Source organism: Mauremys mutica, chromosome 10 (assembly GCF_020497125.1).
Source record: "Mauremys mutica isolate MM-2020 ecotype Southern chromosome 10, ASM2049712v1, whole genome shotgun sequence".
Taxonomy (NCBI): domain Eukaryota; kingdom Metazoa; phylum Chordata; order Testudines; family Geoemydidae; genus Mauremys; species Mauremys mutica.
In genome coordinates, this window is record NC_059081.1 from 22942487 (window position 1) to 22965503 (window position 23017).

Sequence of the window (23017 nt, forward strand, 5' to 3'; positions counted from 1 at the left end):
CACACAGGGCTTAAACCCGGTGCCTTGGGCATGAGCCCGCACCGGTTGTGGAAGAAGAGGGGCTAAACCCCCCTAATTCCCTTACTATACTATATCTAACTAAACTTATTCAACTAATCTAACAACTAAACTAACTTAACCAACTATGTACACGTAGGAAATAGAGAAACGCTAGGGCTGTGGAGGTAAAGGAGCACTCCACTGTTCCAATTGGCTGTCATGGGCGGTAAGAAGGAACTGAGGAGCGGACGGGCCGGCTGGGGTATATATTCAGCGCCATGGCGGCGCCACTCCAGGGGGCGCCCAGCCGGCCCGCCGGAGTTGCTAGGGTAAAAATGTTCCGAAGAGCCGTGCACGCACGGCGCGCACACCTACATGGAATGCATAGGAGCAATCACTCGAAGAAGAACTTTGTGTTCTGGGTCTTGACATGTCAAGTAATAAAGGGTCCTCACCAGACCATAACCCTCAAAAAAAAAAAATGAAGGAATACTGCGTAACTTCATATCAGGAAGCTAACATTAGCTACTAGACCTCTTTCTAGGGCCATGCAGATGATCCTATTCATTCACTTTCTGCCACACAACTGGGATAAAGTTGGAATGACCAGGAATTAAAACCGCAGGATAAATTAGCTTTAGAAGATAAAATTAGCTTTAAAATAAGAAAACAGCCAATAGCAAATGCCTTCCCCCTCAATCCCTACAATTCCAAAATCTTATATTGAAGACCTGATTTTGATCTCATTTATAATTTTACATCAGTACAATTTTACTGACTATAAAGGAGCTTCTCCTGATTTACAACAGTACAAGATCAGAATCAGGCCTTTTCGTGCATGTTGAACAAATTAAAGAATCAAACTTTTTTTTGGAGTGAAGCCTGTGAGGAGGTTTATACAGAAAAAATGTAAAGAAATCCTGTCACTGTTAAAATGAATAGCTACCATCTGCCAGCATTTTATCTTAGGCAAAGTTGATTAATGCAAAATGAATGCTTAAGATCACATTGCTGTCTGCCTGAATAATTTTCAGGTAGTTCAGTTCTAAAATTATTGCTCCTATTTTCAAACATAGTTTTACTTTTTAATTTTCGGTTCAAAGTCCTCAGTTGTCAGACTTAGGAAAAAAGAGCATCCATTTCTAATGCTGTGATACTGCACTAGTGCCCCGAGAGTAAGGACTTTGCTTTTGGCTGCTTGGTGCTGCTGCTGCAGTTAATCTGCCCAGCTGGGGATTCCACCTCCATGGCAGACTTCACAAAAACAGCAACCTCCCCCAGTAATACTGAAAACTAAGATGGCAATTTGGACTAGTCTCATTTTGAGTAGAGAAATAGATGGCTACGCTATTGGTCTCATTAATAACTGATTTCAAATAACTGTGGTTTTGGCCTTTGCCACTTATTGTAAAAGTTACCTTTATTTACATTTTATTTCAAAACTGAAATATCAATGACAAATTGCCTCAATATACAATTAACATATTAACATATAGCCTTTCACTATCTTTAACAATAGGGTTTGTTTGTTCATTCATATGTAAGAGTTCTGGATCAAAACATTTAGTAGAAATTATCTGTCTTGTACTCAGTTATTTGTACTCCTGTATTTCACTTTGAACAACAAAATTATCAGAAGAAAGACTTCCGGTAAAATTAATTTCATCCTCCAAAAGCCCAGGACTACACCTACGCCACCGTTATGGACTAATCATATAGTCCCACCAGAGGAGAGTGAGTTGGATGCCTCACTTCCATTTGAGCCTTCAAAAATCTATCCCAGGATGTACATTGTAAAGATTACTTCACTTGACTATCCAGAAAATATTAAGGACCAATCTTACTAATGCTACTCAGGAAGTACGTTTCAGCACATGAATAATTCCATTGATTTCAGTGGGATTACTCATAAACTAAGTTACTCACCTGCATAAGAATTTGCAGGTTCAGGGATTAAAATAATATTTTTAAATATAATGTTTTGGAAATACCAGTACATTAGTTTGTAAAAAGCTTAGTCTATAAAATAGAGTTTTTTCCTGTAGAACAGTAACAGAAAATATCAGATCTGAAATGCTCACTGGTCTAACTAGCAGCCTTAGTTTTCGGATGTCTTAAATAAATATTGGTTATATAAATAAAATCATGTATGTTCCGACGGTACACCCTTGGACTGTTTTGTATGTTGATGGACATTAAATCCATCAGATTTTTTTTCACAACTCCATTCATTAAAAATAATTTCCCCCCCTCAGTAAAAGTGTAATAAGCATACAGTTTGTCTTTTAAAATACAGTTGTCAAATATCAAGGGGTAAATATACTTGAGCGTTTACCCTAGAGGTCTTTATGGGCCAAAGTCTGTTAGAAATAATATCTGTTATCCATATGAACAGTTACCTGGGGGGCAGTATAAAATGTTACACATTATATTTTTATTTTTTGAAAATAAGCTGGCAGAGCTATTAAAAACAAACTTGAAGCTGTACTGCAGCATTTAACCTCTTGTGCATGCAGGTCCAGATATACTATTAATTGATCATGTATTTCTGTTTTTGAATTAGCACTTTGTGTGGAGAACAAGCTACCAGCAAAATGGGATCACAGATTTTTTTCCCTCCATTTCTTGTTCTTGAAGAATTGTTTACATATAGAAATATTTTTTCTTTAAAAGCAACAAACAGCAGAATTATAGGAAAAAGTAAAGGGACAAACTTTGTTTTGTGTTCTTTGTGGAATATTTTAACAGTTCTAAGATTTCCAGTTCTTTACTTCTTAGATTTTTCCCGCCCTGTGGTTAGTTACTTGGTTTCTAGGATTACTGTATATCTGCTCTGTTGTGGTGAGCTTAATTTTCAACAAAACATCCAATCAGCTAAATTCTACAACATATTTAATCAAAGACTGTTCCAAAATGAAAATATATGAACAATTCAAGGGCAGATGAGCTCCAGAAAGCTGGGTAGAGGGCTCGGCCAAAGAGTTAAAAAAAAAAAAAAAAAAAAAAGTCGTGTGGAACTGTGTTTTCAGACTGCCAATCAGAGAAAAGCTGTTTTAGGCCACACATCCCCTTCAAAGTTTCTCTTCTGGCTCATTTCTTTTGAGTCAGCCTGGGGAAAAGCCACTCCCTATGTTAGGAAACTGGGAGAGACACTGAGCATGCTCTAATGCACAAATCGAAACAGAAGCTTGTTCTTCATAATTGCCCTTTTAACTGTACCTCCCAGACTGTGTAGTTTGGAATTTGCCTTCTGGAAACTGTACTATTCCTCCCACTCCTGATGTGAAGGAAAGAATCACTGAGATTCATCCATCCCTGTTTTCTCCCAGAAACCAGAAAAGTAGTGAAGAGAAATGCCTCACCCCTACTATGCAGAAACAGACAAGAGAGACAGGAAAAGGGGACATCTTTTTCAGAAACTGGGGAGGTGAATCAAAAAAGCCCAATCCCTTTTGCTTCTTTGAGGGGCAGGGGAAGAAGAGGAGGAGGAGGAGGAGGAGGAGATCTACATTGTCTGTAATGGAGTTTATGGAGTATCTTGAACTGATGCAAATTCAACTCAGACATCTCAGGTCAGGTCAGAGCACTGTGGAATGATCATATAGGTCTCTGCAAAGCAATTCTATGAATTAAGTTCTTAAAAGTTAAGTACCACTGCTCTAGTACCTCAATCAATTACTCATCTTCAGGTTTACTCCCTAAATCCACTGGGATAGAAGGAAGGACTCTTTTCCTGCCTGATCCTCATCAAGGTTTTGTCTTTCTTTAAGGAGACAAATGAAGATCTTCACTGGCTTAACTAGAGAATGTAACATTTAACTCAGCCCTGCATATCTGGCTGTTTTTTCTTTCCTCTGTAGAAAATCATCCATTGTGTGTCTGGGAAGTCATATAACCTTCTCAAAGTTGCAAATAAACTACATCCCCTGGGGCCCCATGTGCTGTGCCCTACCCTATGAAAACTGAAAGTGTCATCTCAATGACCATCTCTTCAACATTTTTATTTCCAGGTGACTCCCAGAGGTCCTTCTTGGAAACACAAGGTGCTTGCTGCCTTCCAAGTCATCAGGCCACACAATTTACAACATAGGTTAAAAACAATAAGACTAGCTTCATTGCTTATCACTGATTCAACTTTTAAGATTTCCCCAGGAGACTACATGTCTGCTCTCTGACAAGAAAATATAAGCAAATTGTTACCACTGAACCTGACTGGTCACAGTAAAACTCCTGAATTTAAAATTCAAGATTCCTTAGACCACTTCATGCTCTGCTTCAAAAGCATTTTTTAGACAGCTTATTTAATAATACCTGAGCACTAGTTGGTGTGCTATCCTTTCCATGGTTAGCAATAGCAATATTATTCTCAGGAGCATATACTAGTGCCATATAGATTTATATCAATATTGTTGGACATATAAACAGTCCTTTTATATAAACATCAACATCCTGAATAAAAGATAAATCTTGAAAGATAAATGGACAAAGAACATACAAAAAATCTTGGCAATACTCAATTACAAAGTGTTTCTGGATTTGAAACATTTGTGACCCTCCTTTTTCATAGGACAAACACACTGTAACAAAATATTTATGAAATGTTATTGATTTCTATTGAAGTGAAGATTTCACATGGAAGTAAAAACAATTCTTGATCTCAGGGCAAACGAGTCACAAACAATGCCAATATATGCAAATGTGATGTTTTCTATCACCTCTCCAGAATTAAGAAATATTTAAAAATCTCTCTCTAAATATATGTCTCTCAAAGTTTCCAGGGTGCAGTTTCACTCTCTTAATTCAGAGTCTCAACAATTTACTATGGGATGGGAAGCAGAGCCTAGTATTTGCTAGATGGGTGTTTAAATGATAGTTCAAGGTTGTTGTCCACTAGGAGAAAGTGGAGTCAACCTTATAAGACAGACTGATTCATTTATACTTTCATTTAATAGAACAATATCTGAAACATTCAACTACAAACCAAACATAAGAAAATGTGCGAGTAAAGTAGAAAGAACCTCTAATCAGTTTTCCTCTTACCAGTCACATCAGCACTTGTTGCTAATTATTTTATCTTGCATAGGATACAGTACATACCCTTTTTAATATTGTATCTTTGTGAACTTTGACTATTTGATTCTGTGTGATAAAACACTAACAACAGCGGCAAAGAAAACACTTTCCCCTCTTTAAGATGCTCTATTGGTTAGTTCAGATTTATTTGTTGTCAGTGAAGGTTATATTTGCACATAAGCCTATGACAGATTGCAAGTTTTTTAACTTTGAGCAAGTTTTCAAGCTGCTGGTATTTTTTCTTAAGATGTAGGTTACTTGACAAATTGGAGTTAAGTTATCTGGGGTCAATGTAACTGTAAGTTAAACTAATGAAGTGTATGCCTGTGAATGATGTCTGATTAGTTTAATACAGCTAGTGCTGGACAGCTTGGGCTGCTGACCTTGAAGGAGCATAGATTGCGTTGGAGGATGTGGTTGTGATGCAGAAGAAATTTACATAACAGTTTGTCATATATACTCCTCCAAAATAAAATTGTTGCAAAGGAAGAGTAATGCAAAACCCATACTCAAATGCCTCAAGCAAGAGGAAAAAAATAGTTACAATAATTTTGTTGCTTTTATTTCTAATAAACTGCTAACAGCAAGCCCAGTAAAGGTGTATTTTCTACACTAGCATTTTATGTATTCAAACTGTTCATAAACTGTGTAAAATTAAATAATATGTTCCACAGTTTGTGATGGATTCAGATTTAATGTTACATGTCCTTATGCAGCACAGGATATATGCTGCAAAAATCATTTTCCTCTCCATCTGTATCTACTGTCTTTACTTGTTATCATCGGAAGTTGCAAACATTAGCCCCAGTTTTCAGCATATACCTCTGCATTCAGGCAGAGGCCCACTGAAGTCAGTGGTATGCAGTGTAGGTGCAGAGGTCCATGCTATCAGATACCAATGCAGCTGGAGGGCTTTAGTGTAAGTAAATAAAGTGTTGACAGTAAAAAACCCATTTCACTGCTGAATCAGTGATGTTCTCTTGTTTGCAGTCACTGAAATGTACACATCACCATTTGGTGCATTACTGTTTAACAGAATTATCGTACAGAATCTTAACTGGTCGGGGGAGGGAGATATGAGGAGGAGAAGATGAATGGCTGGTTTCAAGACCACCAAGTTTATAAGTGACTAGAAGTTTTCACTATATGATGGCCACTTGGTGGTCTGTGTGTATTTAATTGGGTGGTCTCAGTTCAGATTCTAGTTGCTAGGTGTCCACACAGGGCTTACAGTCTCATAGTATTTCCCAGAGCCCTCCATGTTTCCCCACCAACATGCTTTGAAACCTCCAGGGGAGTTGAAAATATTTACTGGAGCTCTGCTCCAGACAGCTCCAGCTGAATTTAAGCCCTGTGTCTACATAATAAAACAAACAACCTGACATGCTCATAGGTGGTCACATTACAGAGCTCAAGGTCTGAATAGTCACTAGACTGAACTACCCTCTCATTCCTTTAGGTAACACATCCATACAGCATTCAGGTTACTCCACAGATAACTTGGACACTGTGGAGAAGCTTGCACTGCATTACTCTGTGTATTACTCTGCCTGACCTGTGGAAAAATAGGACTTCAGCCTCAAAAGTAAGTCCTATCCCTTTCACCAGCTCTAAACTCATTCGAGAATTCAAAAGAAACACAGGCAGCAATTTGGCACAATTTAAGATAGAGACTTTGCAGTATTAAAGATATAGACCCAATATTTTCTAGAGGCCTCTAAAAGGATGCCTGCAACTTTCCACAAACACAACCCAGCATGCAAAACAAGAAGGTCAATATCTCACCTCAGTGCCCATTTGCAAGTACACATGATTTTGTATGCAAAAAACCAGAAAGCTCAGTTTTAGAGACCTGGTTGAAGAGCCTTTCATATTTTGACCTGTAAGATTATTTGTTACAGTACTATCTTTACCTGTAATTAGCATTAGCTGGCACTGTTTGCATGAAATAAAGGGCAGCAGTCCGTGCTCTCCAGTGCCATTTCTTTGCTGGGAGTGTGTAAAGGACACATTCTTCTATCTCCTCCTGTAGAAGATCTGCCAGCTGCTTGTGGGAACCACCATAGAAAGCTTCAATTAGAAGAATACTCATACTTGTACGTTTTTCAAATCTTCTTGGATTCTAAAACTGATAAAGACAAAGAAACCTTTTATTCCCAAAGTCTATTCTTTAGTGAGTTTTATTTTTTTAAGTGTGTTAGACATAGATCATGAAAAAAACTCCTAACAACAGACCTCTGCCAATGAATTCATTTTTATAAGAATTTAATCTCTTTGTTTCATGGTAATAGTCTTTTTAAAAATATATATATCTAATTAACAATTAGTATGATAAAAAAGGAAGGTGTCCATTAATCACAGCAATATTCCATTAAAAACTATCTATTTAGAATTTAACTAATAACTAAAATATACTGAATCTGTAAATGCTTAGATTTTGAATTTTAGTTATTGGCTTTTTAAATAAGATATATTTGAAAACTGTTTATTTTGCAAAAGTTTTTTTTTAAATATATTTTCCTGTTCTGGAATTGAGGGCGGTGTCCATACAATTTTACCTTCTGACTGGTAGTACATAAAACTAAAAAGCATTTCAAACGTACCTCAGCCAAATTTTTTGTTTCATAGTAAAGGCAATCTGGCAAAATAATTTAAAAGAAACATTATTGGGGGCAGCCTGGGGTACACAATTTGAGTGTACCTCCAGGACTCTGTTCCTTAGGTTACTGAAGGCTGGGATCATCACTAAAATGACACTTGCAGATCCTATAGGAGATGCAAACTTCATTACTCTTGAATACTCCAAAATGGCTGAAACAGAACAATATTGTACTCTTAAGGACAATAAGCTATCACACTTTCACCCACAGGGCTGCTGACACACAGGAAGCAAAACACATTGCCCAAAATTAAGGGAAAGGTGAAAACCCTGTGACTATTGCTCATCTGTTTCATGAGTCACGTTTTGGGGTAGTGAAAAGCTGCTCTGTAGAGCTTAGGGATACTCCATTGAACAAAAATGTTAAAAACAAAACCATGATTAGGTATTTACCAGCAGTGTCTGCTGCTCTGATAACTTCCACTTCAGAACATACTATCGGGGCTGAGTAACACTGGGTCTGATTACTTTGTTTGTTTGTTTGTGCTTCAGACCGATGTTATATATTGTATGACTATACTGAGCACCCAATCCCTGACCCCCAGTTTCTAGTAGTTGCTGGTTGTGACCCTAATCTATTCAGCAACTCTGTTGGGGAGGGATGAGGGGATTCATAAATTATAACCCTTTACCAAAATCTAAATGATAGTTCTAGTCATTAAATATAAACTGGAGTTAATGTTTAAAGTACCTACAGTAATCAAGAGTAAAAATGCCTTACAAGAATGTTGCAGCTATCAAAAAACAAGCTAATGAAAAAATCCCGAAATTCAGAGAGTTAAAAGATGGAATTTAAAAGAAACCTTTTGAATCAATGGCCCAGCATGGTCATAGGGGCTTTCGGTGCTGCTGGACTTGCTGTTTTTCAGATGAGACAAAGCACAATTATTCACCTTTGCTAAAGAGCAAAGTGTTAGGAAATAAATATTTTCACACAGGAAGGGGGAGGGATGAAAAGGATTGGAGGGAAGCTTTTGCAAGTTTAACTCAGAAGAAAAGAAGGTACATGAAATGTCTGATAAATTCCACATCACTCATTAAAAAAGAGTCGAGGTTAATGTTAATTTAGAAGCTGCTCAAGGTAGTACAGTAGTTTGTTCATAAAACATCTGATCAAATTTCCTCATCAGACTAGTTATGAAAGCATTTTAACACCTAGTTTAACTGAATCAACAATGTACCCTTTGGTTTTATTTAGAATACTCTGCAACAGTTTTCTTTTTTTATGTTCCTTTCTGTGATAGATAAAGAATGAGGCAAAAATTTGTTTCAGTTCTCAGGTTTCCTTCCTTTTAATAAAACAAAATGCTATGCAAATGTTAAAATAAACCCTTTTAGTGTGCTTCTGATTGAAAAATCTCAATTCTAACTTCTATTCTGCCTTGTCTGCTGGGTAGTTAAGGCTATTTGATTCTTGATACTCCGTGTACCTGGTGTGTGTAGATCCCACTTTGTAAGGATTAAGAAGCAAGGATGAAAAATCACAAACAGCAGTCATTTTTTGAAAGATATGATATGATACATAAAGGGTTTTTTGCACAAACTGCCTCGAATGGGGAAAACCCCAAGACAAATCAAGAAAGCATCAAAGGATCACTCACCAGCATTTGTAGAATTCTACTGTCATGTGCTCTACGTACTTTACCAGTTACATATATTAAACACAGATTAATAACAAGACAATCTAGAAGCCTATGCTTGGTATTTTTAAAGGTGCTACTAAAACAGAAAATATTAAATAATAAAGGACAGACAATGCAATTAGTCCCTGCAGTGCAAAATGATATCATTTAGGAATGATGGAAAACCCAGCCAAGTAATCTTATGTTTTAAAACCAGATGATGATAATGTACTGAAAATCACATTATTTTAAAAATAACTTGTATTTTTTGTAAATGTAAAAGGCTACAATGTACGTCAGATGAAGACATTTACCTCATATTTCGCATACAAGGTTTCCAGTTTTGTTCACATATCACAGTATCATCTATTATTCTTGCTTTATTTCCCTTGACCTAGCCAAGTTAAGGTAAATATGTACTATGTACTCCTTAGAGGTCTTGAAAAGCCACTGATAATAAATGGTCTGAAAACATTTACCCTATCTGATGGAATGCAATCCTCAATTAAATATAAATCATTCCAGGTATTCTTTTACCCATTTCAAAGAAAACAACAAATATTAGAAAAATATATCTGCTTCCCCATTCTCATTACAGTGTTTCCTCTCTCAAGGGTGGCTCTTTGGATCCAATAATTCTGCAAGTTACACTAATGGCTTGATTCTATTCTCAGGAGTGCTGTGCTGTGTAGCTTGAAAAATTTGCTTCACTGCATGTACCATATGCAGATCCAGTAGCAGATTCTTCAGGATACATATTAATAAGAGTCTACCTACTTGCAATAAGAACTAAGTCACAAGTGAATGTTACATAAGCAATAACATGACTTGTGTGCAGTCATATTGGATACTCACACACCTTAGGTGTGGTGTGAGACATTTCTCCCCATTATTTCAACTCCCACCTCAAAAATACTGTCTCATAATAACGCTCCATATGGACACAATCAAGTCATGACTCAAGTGTCAGCCAGAGGGTGAGCATGTTGCAGAAGACTAAGTAAGGGGTCAGATACTGCCCATGCTAAATTCCTAAATGGACAGCTAAGGATTCCCCTCCCACCCCCCAATCAATCAATCAATCACTGGCTGACTTACAAGACCATGCAGCTAACACCACACTCTCCCATTTACAATACACCACAAGCATGGTCAGGGGAGGAATAAGGGGATATGGCTGGAGCACATAATGCCCTTATGATTCCCAACCGACATAACAGTCTTTTAGGGCTGTTTCAAACCAGTGTTATTTAGAGCAGCCCTGATGCTACTGTAAGTTATGCTGGGAGCCAAATCAGCACCTGGACAGGCCCAGAATCTGGGGGCAGGAGTAAAAAGATATTATAAGTCACCAAGTGCTGCTATATAAACCTGGGGACTTAGCTTTAAGTGCGTCTTCCCACTTATGAAATAAATGTGCTTTCTCAGCAATGACTGCAAACTTTGGGGAGTAAGTAGCCAGCTAGGGATCTGAACTCAGATTCCTGTGTAACAGCACGATGAACTGCCATTAACGTGACAGAGTAAGCAGTCAAATGTTTTTAACTTATCAGAACAATTGTTCTGAGAACTATAAAGAACTAGAATATAAATATATATGTTTGAAAAAAAAACATGAAAGAACATATGAGCAAGAAAGTTTACACTCTTCAACCAGTTACAGAAGCAGTAACTTTATACTCTTTTTGAACTCTAAGTAAACAGTTACTATAGTATTTTTTAAACCGAGGTAAGTACAGGAAACTTGTAATTTACCAGTGATTTATTAAGGAAGATACATTTATTCTGTCACTTATACATGAATGCGGTTTCACAAACATCAGCATAGCTCACAGAAGAAAGACATAATTAGCCCTCTTCATTGACGTATTCAGGCAACATACATTACAGATCATGCTTAAATATCTGTCCAACAAAATATTTTAGTAATAACCCAAAACCAAAGGAATAACTGTTAATATATTCCATAGGTGCACAATTGCTATTAGTTATAGGAAATAAGGTATATGGTTTCAGTAATGATTGTTTCAACGGTTATAATCCCACACGTATGAGAAATTTATTCCATCACCATATCCACAGCACACATGGTTCAACATTTTAAAAGTCAACTGACTACAAAAGATATAAGGTGTGTAATGTGCATTTATATATATTGACAGTCTTTGATGATGGTTTGAGATAAATATTTAATATAGGAAAAGATAAATATTTAATATAGGAAAAGACTTTAAATGCTCTGCATTTTAGTAGAATGGGGTTTCCCAGATCGTTATTATAGAGGCTTTACCTTGATTCTTGTCTCCCTCCACCCTTTCTTCCAACCCCGTACACACTTTAAAAGTAAGTGTTAATGCAGCATACTGAAAAAAACAATACTGAGAGAGTTTGCATTACCCACCCACTCATCTCAATGATTCATCAGGGAAACCCCAGTAGAAATATACCTTAAAATACTACAATCATATTTTAATATCTTAACATATTTAAATCAGCCAAAAAGCATAGAGTTAACAGTTTCCTGTTGATCAAGTGTATACACATACAAAAGTAAGCATGCTATTGATTTATGTAGAGGAAACAAAATAAGACACAGGAATGCATTTTATTTTGAGAAACTGATAAATTGATGATTCAGCTTTATCTGAATACTGCAGTCTATGGTGCCGATTTGCTGATCAGAGGTCTGCACCAGTATTAATATTACTTTACTGGAGATAGCTGCAAGCAATGTTTTGCTGACCCATATGGTCTGAAAACAGGAATATAATGCCAAAGATAGGATGTGCCTCATCCAGAGTGAAGGCCAACTGCCTGGCCTTTTCACTGAACAGTACATTCTGGTTCACACAATCAATCAGACAGAATTATGCATCACATGGCCTTCTGTTGATATAATTTGTTACTTTATTTGTTCCTAGAATGCACTTGCAAACACCTGTATTAAGGATACCAGTATGCAGAAAATTCTGTACATGCTAAAATAGTATATATTGGATCCTATACCTTTAGTTCATCAATATCCTGAAAATGTTCTCTATGTGACCTAGATGCATATGTAAGCTCTGCTTTCTTCATATATTGACTGCTGCTTCCCAGCACAGTGAAAATAGAGGGCCTGTGGTGAAATCCTGGTCCTACTGAAAATCCCATTGACTTCAATAGTGCCAGGATTTCACCCATCAATTCTACATCCAAATATTATTTATTTGAAGGTTCACTTGCAACACAGTTAAATCAAGCTTTGTTTAAAAGACCATTAAGTTGTTCTTTGATGGAATATTTTAAAATACATTGTGTAATAGTCTTAACTATTTAAAATAAATATTAGAAAGAATCCTTCTCCATAAATAAACTTTAAAATCTGTAGTTAATTTGTAATCATTTAACTCTCTTTCTATAAATCAGACCTGTATGCATCTTACTCTTATGCTTGTAAATCTATGGCCTCAAATCTCTAAACCACTTTCATTTTAATGTCAGGGTTGCACAGGCACTTACAGTTGAAACACTACTGACTGAAGACTCTTTACAGATTTAAAAGACTACAAGTAGTCCCACTGATATATTTTAAAGTAAGTTTTGAATTAAAACTCTTTAAGGTTTTATTTTAAAATAGTATTTGCTACCTTCAGAAAAGTGTTTGTGGTCAAATTAATTTAAAATATGAGTCTTGCATTCCTGACTAAGGTTGGAAAGTCTATATAAGTCTATCTAACTTCTTGTGCAAATGCATTTTTTAGATGTGAGGCTGCTGCTAAGAAGGCCCAATCCCCTGGTACATAGTCAGTGTGAATTCCCTGCTGTCATGGCAGATCATGGTCATGGGATGAGGTGATTGTAAAGTAACCACTGCCAAGCCAATTAAGTACCTTTAAGCTCAAGATCAGAACCTTAAATTGGCTCTCATATATGACAGGAAACCAGTACAATATGCAGTGAACAGTGCTAATGTATTCTTGTGGCTCTATGTTAGTTAAAAGATGGCTGCCACATGTTGTAGCATCTCAAGTTTCATCATGGCATATCTATCAACTCCCTTGGAGCGTACTGGAGCAGTCAACCTGCACATGTCACTGTGGTCAGGTCGGCCTCTTGACCACCTGAAGATAGTAAAAGGCATTTTTTACTCCAGATACGATTTGGGGGTCCATGGACAATAAAGGGCCAGAAAGACTACAATTATGGAAGCAGTACATACTTTTACAGTATAAAATTCCCATTTGTTTATTAGTGCTTAAAAAACTTCAAAATACCAGTCAATACAATAATTCAGCTTGCAGAAAGTGCAATATGGGAATTATTTTCTAACAAAGGTTTGGTTGCTTCTTTTCCTTCTTTCTTTCCCAACTACTACAGCAATATAAAAAAGAGATTAGACCTGAAAATAAAATATGAGAAATTCAACAGATTTACAAAGTAATGTACAACAGTTCAGTATCATGTTTATAATAAATATTTCTCATTGTATATGTTCACTTGCTTTGGATGAAAAATTACTGCTCTCCACTCGAAGCCTAACTACTGTATTTGGCCTTTCCCAGAACACTACACAGGGTTTAGGTGAGATTGAATTCATCCATCTTCAACCAGGCTGGAATAATAGCCAGACCCAGTCTATGCCTCATGTGGGGCTTCTGAGCCACTGACTGCATCTAGTCGTGGATCCAGTGACCCAATCAAACAACTTTAATTGGGACCAGTGTGGAGTCTTCTTGCACAGCACATAAGGGGGTATAGTTGGTTTTGTGGACAGCCCTAATGTGACGTTTAGGTGGTGTGAAAGACCTTGAGCAGGCCACCACACCTCAGTTGTTTTTTTTTACACCCCTGAGTGACATAAGTTTTGCCGACATAAGTGGTAGTGTAGACATGGCCTCAGTGATAGTCCTTCAAGAAGGTGTCAAGCACCTTTCCTGGGCTGGGCCACTGTCTGGAATGCAATCAACAGGCTTGCCTTAAGGCAAATTTAGACAGGGGTTCAACACATTCAAATTATGAATTCTATTTTGTTGTTACACATATATTCCACTCTGTCACTTCTCTCTCCCCCTACTCTCCATCAAAGATGAACAGAATCTAGTACTCTAGGGACATTTTCACACCTCCCTCAAAGATAGAGCATCTGCTCTCATGCGCTGTCAAGTGCACTCCTTTTAATATGAATTGCCTCCATGTCATAATGCTGGACCTCCAGATTCCACCTTAATAATTTGGCATTAGACCCTTTTATTTGATGGAACCAGATGAGAGGCATTTGGTTCACCTAAATAGATATGGCAGTAGTTTTTTAAGTGTCCCCCCAGTGGCAAGACACTTCTTTCAATAGCTACATAGTTTCTTTCTCAGTGGAGCAATTTTTTGCTTAAATACACAATCAGATGCCTTTCCCCCTTTGAACTGGTTTGCATCAGCACAGCACCTAGCTCGGTGGTACTGGCATCTGTGAAAAAACACAGAAGGTTTGTCAAACTCCAGGTTTTCCAGAACTGAATCTTGATGCAGGGCTCCTTTCAGTTTACAGGAGACCCTTTGACACTTCAATTCAATCCACTTTTTCAGGTTTACTCTTTTTATACAGTGTGGTGATGGGAGCAGTCAATAAGCAAAAGTGAGGGACAAATCTCCTGTAATACCCTGTCATCCCAATAAAGCACTGTGTCTGTTTCCTGCTCTCGACAGCAGGCCAATTCTTAAAAGCCACTACCTTTGAAGGCTGTGGCCCAATGCAACCACTTCTCACTCTGTGGCTCAGATAGACCATTTCTACTCTGCCCACTTTACACTTCTCCTTTACAGTCAGTCCTGCAGTCTGAATGTGGTACAGCACCCTCCCAAAATTGGAAACATGCTCCTCCCAAGTCTCACTAAAGATACAAATAGAATCTAGATATGCTAGGGCAAATTCCGCAGACTCACCCAGTAACTGATGTACCAGATGCTGACAAGTAGCAGGGGCCTCTTCGAGGCCAAGAGGTAAAAAGGGAACTGAGAGCCACATAGGGGTGGTAAATGCAGATTTAAGTCTGGTATCAGGGTTTAAAGGCACCTTACAATAACCCACAGTGATGTCAATTGTGGCAAGGTATCTTGTTGTGCACTCTCCAACTTATCTAGGATCTCATCTGTCATAGGTACGCATCAGAAACTGTGAAGGCATTAAGCTTTGCGTAATCCATGCAGAATCTGATAGTCTCATCCTTCCTAGGTATCAGCTCAATGGGTGATGTCCACAGATGGTATGAAGGTTGAATTCCAGCATGCCTTTGACCTCCTTTTCCAGGTCTTGAGTTACTTTCCCAGTGGCTCTGAAAGGAAAGCTGCTAATTGAACTCTGTCTTCTGCACTGTGGGCACAAAAGTCATATGTCCAGACTTTTGGACACTTGTTTGTAAGCCTTCAGCACCTTTCATCTGCACTTGTTATTCAAGGATCAGGTGTTTGTAAAGCTGCATGGAGTCCAGGGAAGGACTGGACCCTGTTTCTGTCATCAGATTTACTAGGGGTTTCTCTAACTCCCCATCCTCCTATCGCCCACCTACTGCTAGGACCAGATTCTCCATACTGAAGTATGTTTTCTTCATTTTCACATGATATACCCTGTGCTGATGGGAAGGACTAGATGACTCAGTATTATCTAACTGAGCTGCTTGATGATTATAAAGGGCTCTTCCTGGCAATCTGGAGTTTATCCCCCACACCACAACTTTGTCCCCCATTCCTTATGATCTGGCATGTGTGATGCAGTCACACCAGCCCAGTATCTCCTGGGCTTTAGCTATGTTCTCCCTGACATGACATTTGAAAGCCTATCCTGATAAGTCAACATATACTCCACCACTAATTCCCCCTCACGAGAAGCACTGCTCTCACATTCAGTGCTCATTAGATCTAAGGATCCTTGCACCCTCCTTCCAAAGAGCGGTTCAAAAGGGACACTTCTCTACAGGCAAAAAATAAATAAAGTAAACCTTTATCCCAATCATGTGAGTGCTGATCTGCAAAGGTTTTCAGCATCATTTTAAGTGTCTCAATAAACCCCTCCTGTTGTTTTGAGGGTGATATACAGAGGCCTAGAAGCGTCTGACCTTTTATTTCTCCCATAAGCCCTGGTGAAGGGCAGACATAAAACTGGTTCATTGGTCCACGAGGACATTGCTGGGCATATTGTTGACAGAACATCAGCAACCATGTCTGCCTCGCTGGAGTACAGAGCTACAGCCTTGGGTCAGCAAGTAGCACAGTCTCCCACGACCAAAGTCTATTTCTTTCCTTTCAAGGTCACTTTGCTAAGAGGCCCCACAATATCCATGGCCACACCCTGAAAAGGTTCTATTATAAGCAGTGGCATTGTGGCTGTTTTACACTCATCTCAGGCTTTTCCCACCCTCTAGCAGGGATCATATGTTTTGCAATAATTTTTAATTGCCTCAAAGACTCCAGACCAGTAAAAATTCTGCGCCTGTGTTTTGTGCACTGCATCCCCAGATGTTGTGTGTCAAGTTTAACAGCTTAAGGTGGTGCTTTTGGGGCACCATCCTCTCCTAACATCTCAACTCTCAATCTCCCCTGAGATTCCCTATAAAGGAGTCTATTCCCTATAGAGGAATCTATTATTCCTCAGGTATCTCTCCCTGCATTACTCAGGCAGAGAGTTTGCAGAGCTGGGATTGGTCAAGGCAGCCCTCAGCTTCTTTAAGGAGGGGTCTGACAACCAGGGTCCAGACACCTCAAGGGGAAAACAGGGGGTCTGAACCCCAAAGAATAAGCAATCCAATCAACTGGTTGTATGCAATGTTATTGTGTATAATTAAACGTCCAGTAAGGTCTTTTATGAAAGTACATAATGTTCTAGTTATTAGGTGATACGTATACAGATAATGGTTATGAATAGATACAAGTCATAACTATAACTATGATGCAACTATACACTTCACACAACAGGGGGTGAAGCAATCAAGCAGGGCAGGGGCACTTCCCAGGCTAGTTGTTTACATGAAACCAACTCAAGTTCTCATTCACTGTACAGCCAGGAAGACACAAATTGTGGACCATTAAAGTTAATGGAAAAACACTGAAAATTAAAAGAAAACCCCAGTCTTAGAAAACTGAGAAAGAAGGGAGTTTCCCCCACTCTGTACAACCATGAGTCATCACGCCAGGAGAAAGGGAGGGGGGAGAAGAGAGAGAGAGAGGAAAAAAAAACCTTTTAAAAACATGCTTGAATTTGAGGTTTCTATGCAGAAATGGAGGGCCAGCATAGCTTGCCAACCCTTGAGGATTGTCCTGGAGTCTCCAGGAATTAAAGATTAATCTTTAATTAAAGATTATGTCATGTGACGATTACATCCAGGAATATGGCCAACTAAAATTGGCAACCCTAGCCAGCATCTAAGCAGGGTACTGTCTGAGAAACACTGGATACCCTCTAGGACAAAGGGCACACTGGGAAATTGCTCAGAAGCAATAGGTAATTCACATTATAAAAGGGAATTTAGCTAACAGAGGTGTACATCTTGCGATGGCATCTTTATGTGTATTTTCTGTGTAACTTGCGCTGCCTTTCCTTACTATTTCATCTTTGAATCTATGATTTTTCTATTAAATAAACTTTTTATTTATTTTTACCCCAAGCAGGTCTCTGTTGTACAAACTGTCAACTGATAATTGGGAGTAGGTTTCATTCCTTTGAGGGTGATGAACAAGGGGAAAAGTCCGAGTATCTAGTAGTTAAGAATTTGGGAAGATGGATTTTGGGGGACTTGGAATCAGAAGGGGTTGTTGAGGTCATCCTGCATGGAGTAACCAGGGAGGGAGAAACCAGGGTGAGGCCTTATGCTTCTAAGCTGGCTATTGGTGTCAGAGCCACGAGCAATAGCAGCATATAATTAAGGCACCCTAAATTACGAAGCAGGCTCTTAGCTGCTGGGGCAGGGAGTATAGCCTGCTCCTCCCCATTATCCTTAGTTTTCCCGGTCTTAACTAAGATCTCAACTCCAGCAATACCCAACTCTGCCCCAGGGCACACATGCTCACAGCCTGGGGACAGTGACTCTGTCTTCCAGTCTGTCCACCTGCACTCCTTTGTCAAGGCTCTCTGGCTCTTGCTCCTTGTAAGAACCAAAGTGCTGCAAGTTCTATAAGGCCAAGAGTCCAAATCAGTCACAAGCAGTACCTCCATTTGTAGATGTTCATATAGCCCAACGTCCTTGGGTGCCTCCATCCCACTTTCATATATATGTTAACTACAGATACATTAAGTGGAAGACCCCCTAAACTCTGCAGTGTTTTGTACTTATTGACAAAAATCTTATCCGGATTCACCACACAGGTCTGAGTTAGAGTCACCTAGGCACCTGTATCCCTCCAACCCTGGACCTTTTCCTGGCCACTGCTACTAGGACAAAATGTCTGTGGTCACCCCATTTAGGTCTGAAATTGCCATGTTCACAGGCTGTACTGATGAGGCAACATTCTGGCCACCTGTTACTGGATTGCCAACATGTTAGCCTATGGTGCTGTATTGCCAGCCCCTTGGCACATAGTCACTGAGTGCCCTTGCGCCGTGTCCCCTAACAGGTAAAACTACTCAGATCCCTGGGATTTATTTTTGAGGGTTAGTTTGGAGCTGCTTCTCCTTCCAGCTTGGGTATTCTCACTTCCCATTTCTGGGCAGCATCCATGTGTCCCCAGTCCTGAGTCTCATGAATGAGTCATTCTCCCTCGCGCTTCTAAAAAAGACCTGCTATCTACATACTCACCAGCCAGCTGGCCTGCGGGAAAGAGGTCCCTCTGCTTCTTATCGACTAGCCACATTTTTGGATCATGTGAGCATAAATCATAAACCTATTCCAATCCAAACAGTTCATACAACTAATCTTGGGTAGTGATCCCCAAACATTTGAACCATTTGCGAAGATAATTGCCCAGCTAAGTTACCCACCTCCATGCAAGTCATCCTCTAAGTATTTTGAGGTTCCTGAAACCTTTCCCAATAAGCCTATTTGGTTAGTTCATATTGGAGAACCTAGACCACACTGTCAGTCCCTTCCTAGACCACACTGACGGTCCCTTCCATTCGGCTGTAGACATCTACAGCTTTTCTCCCAAGAAAGGAAGTTATCCAATCCACTGGGAATACCCTGTTCAATTCAAAAGCCCTAAAGAGATATCCCTGTCTCTTAAACTGGTGCAACAATTTAACATCTATCAATATAGCATTTTTAATTCATAATCTGAGACATGTCCCTGTCTATCACATATTTTATTATATATCATATCTATCTATGTGTGTGTTTACATATACACACAGAGGCACAATTTTGGATCAGATTCTCTGCACACAGTGGACGGGTGGGCCCATCAGGGAGCCAAACATGGCTTCCTGCTTCTCAGAGTGGATTTATACCTGGGCCAACTATAGGTTAGTGCCACTTATTTGCCTGGTTGGCCCTGCTGGCCCTAGCTAGATTCAGCTGGTTTTGGTCCCTTTGCATTGCCACAACAGCTCAAAGGGGCTAGAATATCCTGCCATCCGGCCTATTTTGTGCATGTGGGTGCATATAGATATGTATGGGTGCCTATAAAGTGCAAATAGCTATATTAAAATCATTAAAGGCTTAAACTCAATAAAGTCTGCAAATTCAGAATTAGCTATCATCTCACAATTCACATAAATTCCCAGACGTAGAACTCTTAGATCACTTCTATGTGCTCACATGCAAGATTTTGGGCAGGCTTATATATGATATATGAGATTGCGAACTAAGCCCTAGCAACATCTAAGACTACACAAATTAAGGACACAATAGAATTTTACAATAATTGCTGCTCCATGAAGACAAGCCCAAAGTTATGGTGTAAAAATGTCCCAGTGATCATTAATCCACAGACCCCCTGAGACAACAGACCGCAACAATTCTGTGATGAGATGTCCACCCCCTGGGGCCTGAACACATAAAATAGGCCAATTAACCTCATAGGATACACCTGGAAGAGAACCAGGGACTGATAAGTCCTAATGGCTGATGAAGCCCACCTGGGGAAGGAGCTGGGCTAGCCTTATAAAGTTGGTGATAGGAGAGAGTTGCAAGGACCGAGTCTGCAGTCACTCCCTAAGGAGGAGGGGAGTTGGCTAGATACAAGGAGAGTTCTAGGGGGGCTCCTTTTGGAGTTGACACATTTTAAAAGAAACATGTTGTAAAACTTGTGCATTATACGGTGCATGCAAGGTCAGCAATCATGCTATAAATCCTTGTGAAAAAGTTGTTAATGCATGTGCACAATAGATGCACTTTAAACCTCAATATTTCAGCTTTGTTTTTTAAATATGCCAAGGCACTAATGGGCAGCATAATTTCATGTTAATAAAATTAAATTTGTTTTTGAGTTATGAGAAAACAAAAAATGTTTAACATCCAAAATGTTCTTCATTTCTTTCCAGTAGCAAACAGAGTTGAATCAGAATTTTTTTTTTTTACTTACAAGCTAAGGCTTGGTCTACACTAGCAACTTATGTCAGTCTACCCACTTTGTTCTGGGGTGTGGAAAATCCACACCCCTGGGTGGCGCAGTGACACCAACCTAACTCCTGGCATAGATACTGCTATGTCGATGGGACCCGTCGACATAGCTACCACCTCTCAGGAGGTGAAGTACCTATGCTGATGGGAGAAGCCCTCCCATTGGTGTAGGTAGTGTCTTCACTGAAGCGCTACAGCAGTGCAGCTACGCTGCTGCAGCCTTTTAAGCGCAGACAAGCCCTAAATCATAGAATAGCAACTGTATTCGATACTGATACTAGCAACTCTCATTCAACATCTTTAAAGAACTTATTCCTTACTAAAGCATAATTGTTGGAAAGTCTCTTTCTCCAAATGAGAGAAACGTATCACATTTTCAGTTAATTCAAAAGCAGATATAGTAGTTACTTCAGTGAGGAGGTATCCATCTCACTTTGGAATATGGCTCCCCAAGCAAACATGGGTCACTTTCCCTTTAGTCAAGAGAAATTTCATTGATCAACTGACTCCCATTGCACACTAAGCAGTGATCAGAGCAGAGAATGTGGTTTCTGCATTTGTAAAAATGTATTACTTACATTAACTAAATTACCTCCTGGGGTGTGGTGGGAGGGCTTAATCAATGTCTGTATACTACTCTGATAACTTCAGATGAATAAGTAGCATTGCTACATTTAATTAGAAACAAATCGTTTTGGACACTAAGGCAGAAAAAGAAGAGGAAAAGGTCGTCCGAGGTAAGGAAGCCAGAGGACAAGTAGTGTGGCGGAGGACACATGCTAAGGAAAGGAAATGAGAATTCTGCAAGTAAATTTTCTCTTGCGTCCCCTCTCAAAATATCTGAGTATATTAACCAAAGCAATAAAAGGATTGGAAGTGGGTATACTGTGTAGTATTTGAGTATTGACAGAGCCAATATCTTAGAAAATTGGTCAAATGTATCTTGATAAAACCCTTCATATAACAACAACTTTTTCAAAGTGCATAGTGAAGCATACAATATATCCAATGTGAGAATTACAATCTTTAGGAACTATTTGCCATCTAAGTTCCCTCTAAGCTGTGCAGCCGCGCTGCAGCCTATTAAGTGCCGCGCAAGCACTCAGGGCTGTGGCTGGGAGAGATGCCTCTCCACCAGCCCTGGACCTGCCGAGGCTGGGGGAGAAGTGCCCCTACCCAGCCCTGGCCAGGACCTGCCACAGCCAGGGGAGAGGCGCTCCAGCCCCAACCCAGCCCCAAAACTGCTGCGGCTGGGGGAGAGGCACCTCTCCCCACCCCAGCCCAGGTGCTTCCGCAGGGAGAGAAAGTTGGGCAGAGAGAGCTGGGGGGAGTCCTCTCTCCCTGCTGTAACCCCGGGGCAGCCTGCACCCAAACCCTTCATCCCCAGCCTCACCCCACAGCCTGCACCCCCAGCCGGAGCCTTCACCCTCCCCCTGCACCTCAACCCTCTGCCCAGCTGACCCCCCTCCTGCACCCAAATCCCTCAGCCCCACCCCTGCCACATGAATTTTGTTATGTGCACCAATGTGGAGGTGATGTGTCACACATCACCTCCATATTGGTGCACATAAAATTCATTCTGCACATGCGCAGGAAAAATTAGAGGGCATGCTGCCATTAAACTCAAATATCAGGAAAGAATGATCCTTTACTACAGTATATGTAATTAATTGTTGGTTTACACAGTATGAGGATTATATCTGCAATTCTTGCAGACTGGGTGTGACTTCAAGAACTTTCTTCTACAATATTGTTAATTCCTATTATCTTGATGGCTTACATTAAGTTTAAATGGATGAAAGACGCTTGATTTAGAATATCTCTGAGTGGAAAGGAAACTAATAGGTGTGGTAATGGGAGATGTAGCACTATTTTTAAACTTGACAGGAGACATATTAGTAGCTACTTCCCTATTATAGAAAAGGAGTCAGTCTGGTAATAATAGGCTGGCATTCTGAAATACCTTCGATATATTAGGATCTTGATGAGAAATGGGGTCTACAGTCTATGATTTCCAGCAGTTCTGAAGTTATGACCAGTTTAGGTGAAGGAAGAGTAACTATACCTAGTCTGGCTGTGTCTGAAGATGGCGCTTGAAAAAAAAAATGGCTTTTTATTCTTTTCACTTTTAACTTTTTGTT

General features: G+C 39.5%; 1 protein-coding gene across 6 annotated transcripts in view; it reads right to left on the reverse strand.

Moving 5' to 3' along the window:
* Positions 1-23017, reverse strand: part of GTDC1 (glycosyltransferase like domain containing 1) — a 277533-nt gene that overhangs the window by 184422 nt on the left and 70094 nt on the right. For 4 of the 6 annotated variants that reach the window (XM_044978283.1, XM_044978281.1, XM_044978285.1 and 1 more), the window contains exon 4: positions 6987-7201. The exons of 1 other annotated variant lie outside the window; for it this stretch is intronic. In XM_044978283.1, the coding sequence (XP_044834218.1) occupies positions 6987-7165 (179 nt within the window). In that variant the 5' untranslated portion in view covers positions 7166-7201. Of the gene's footprint in view, positions 1-6986; positions 7202-23017 lie in introns of those variants that run through there. One more of the 6 variants, XM_044978284.1, reaches the window with a different exon arrangement.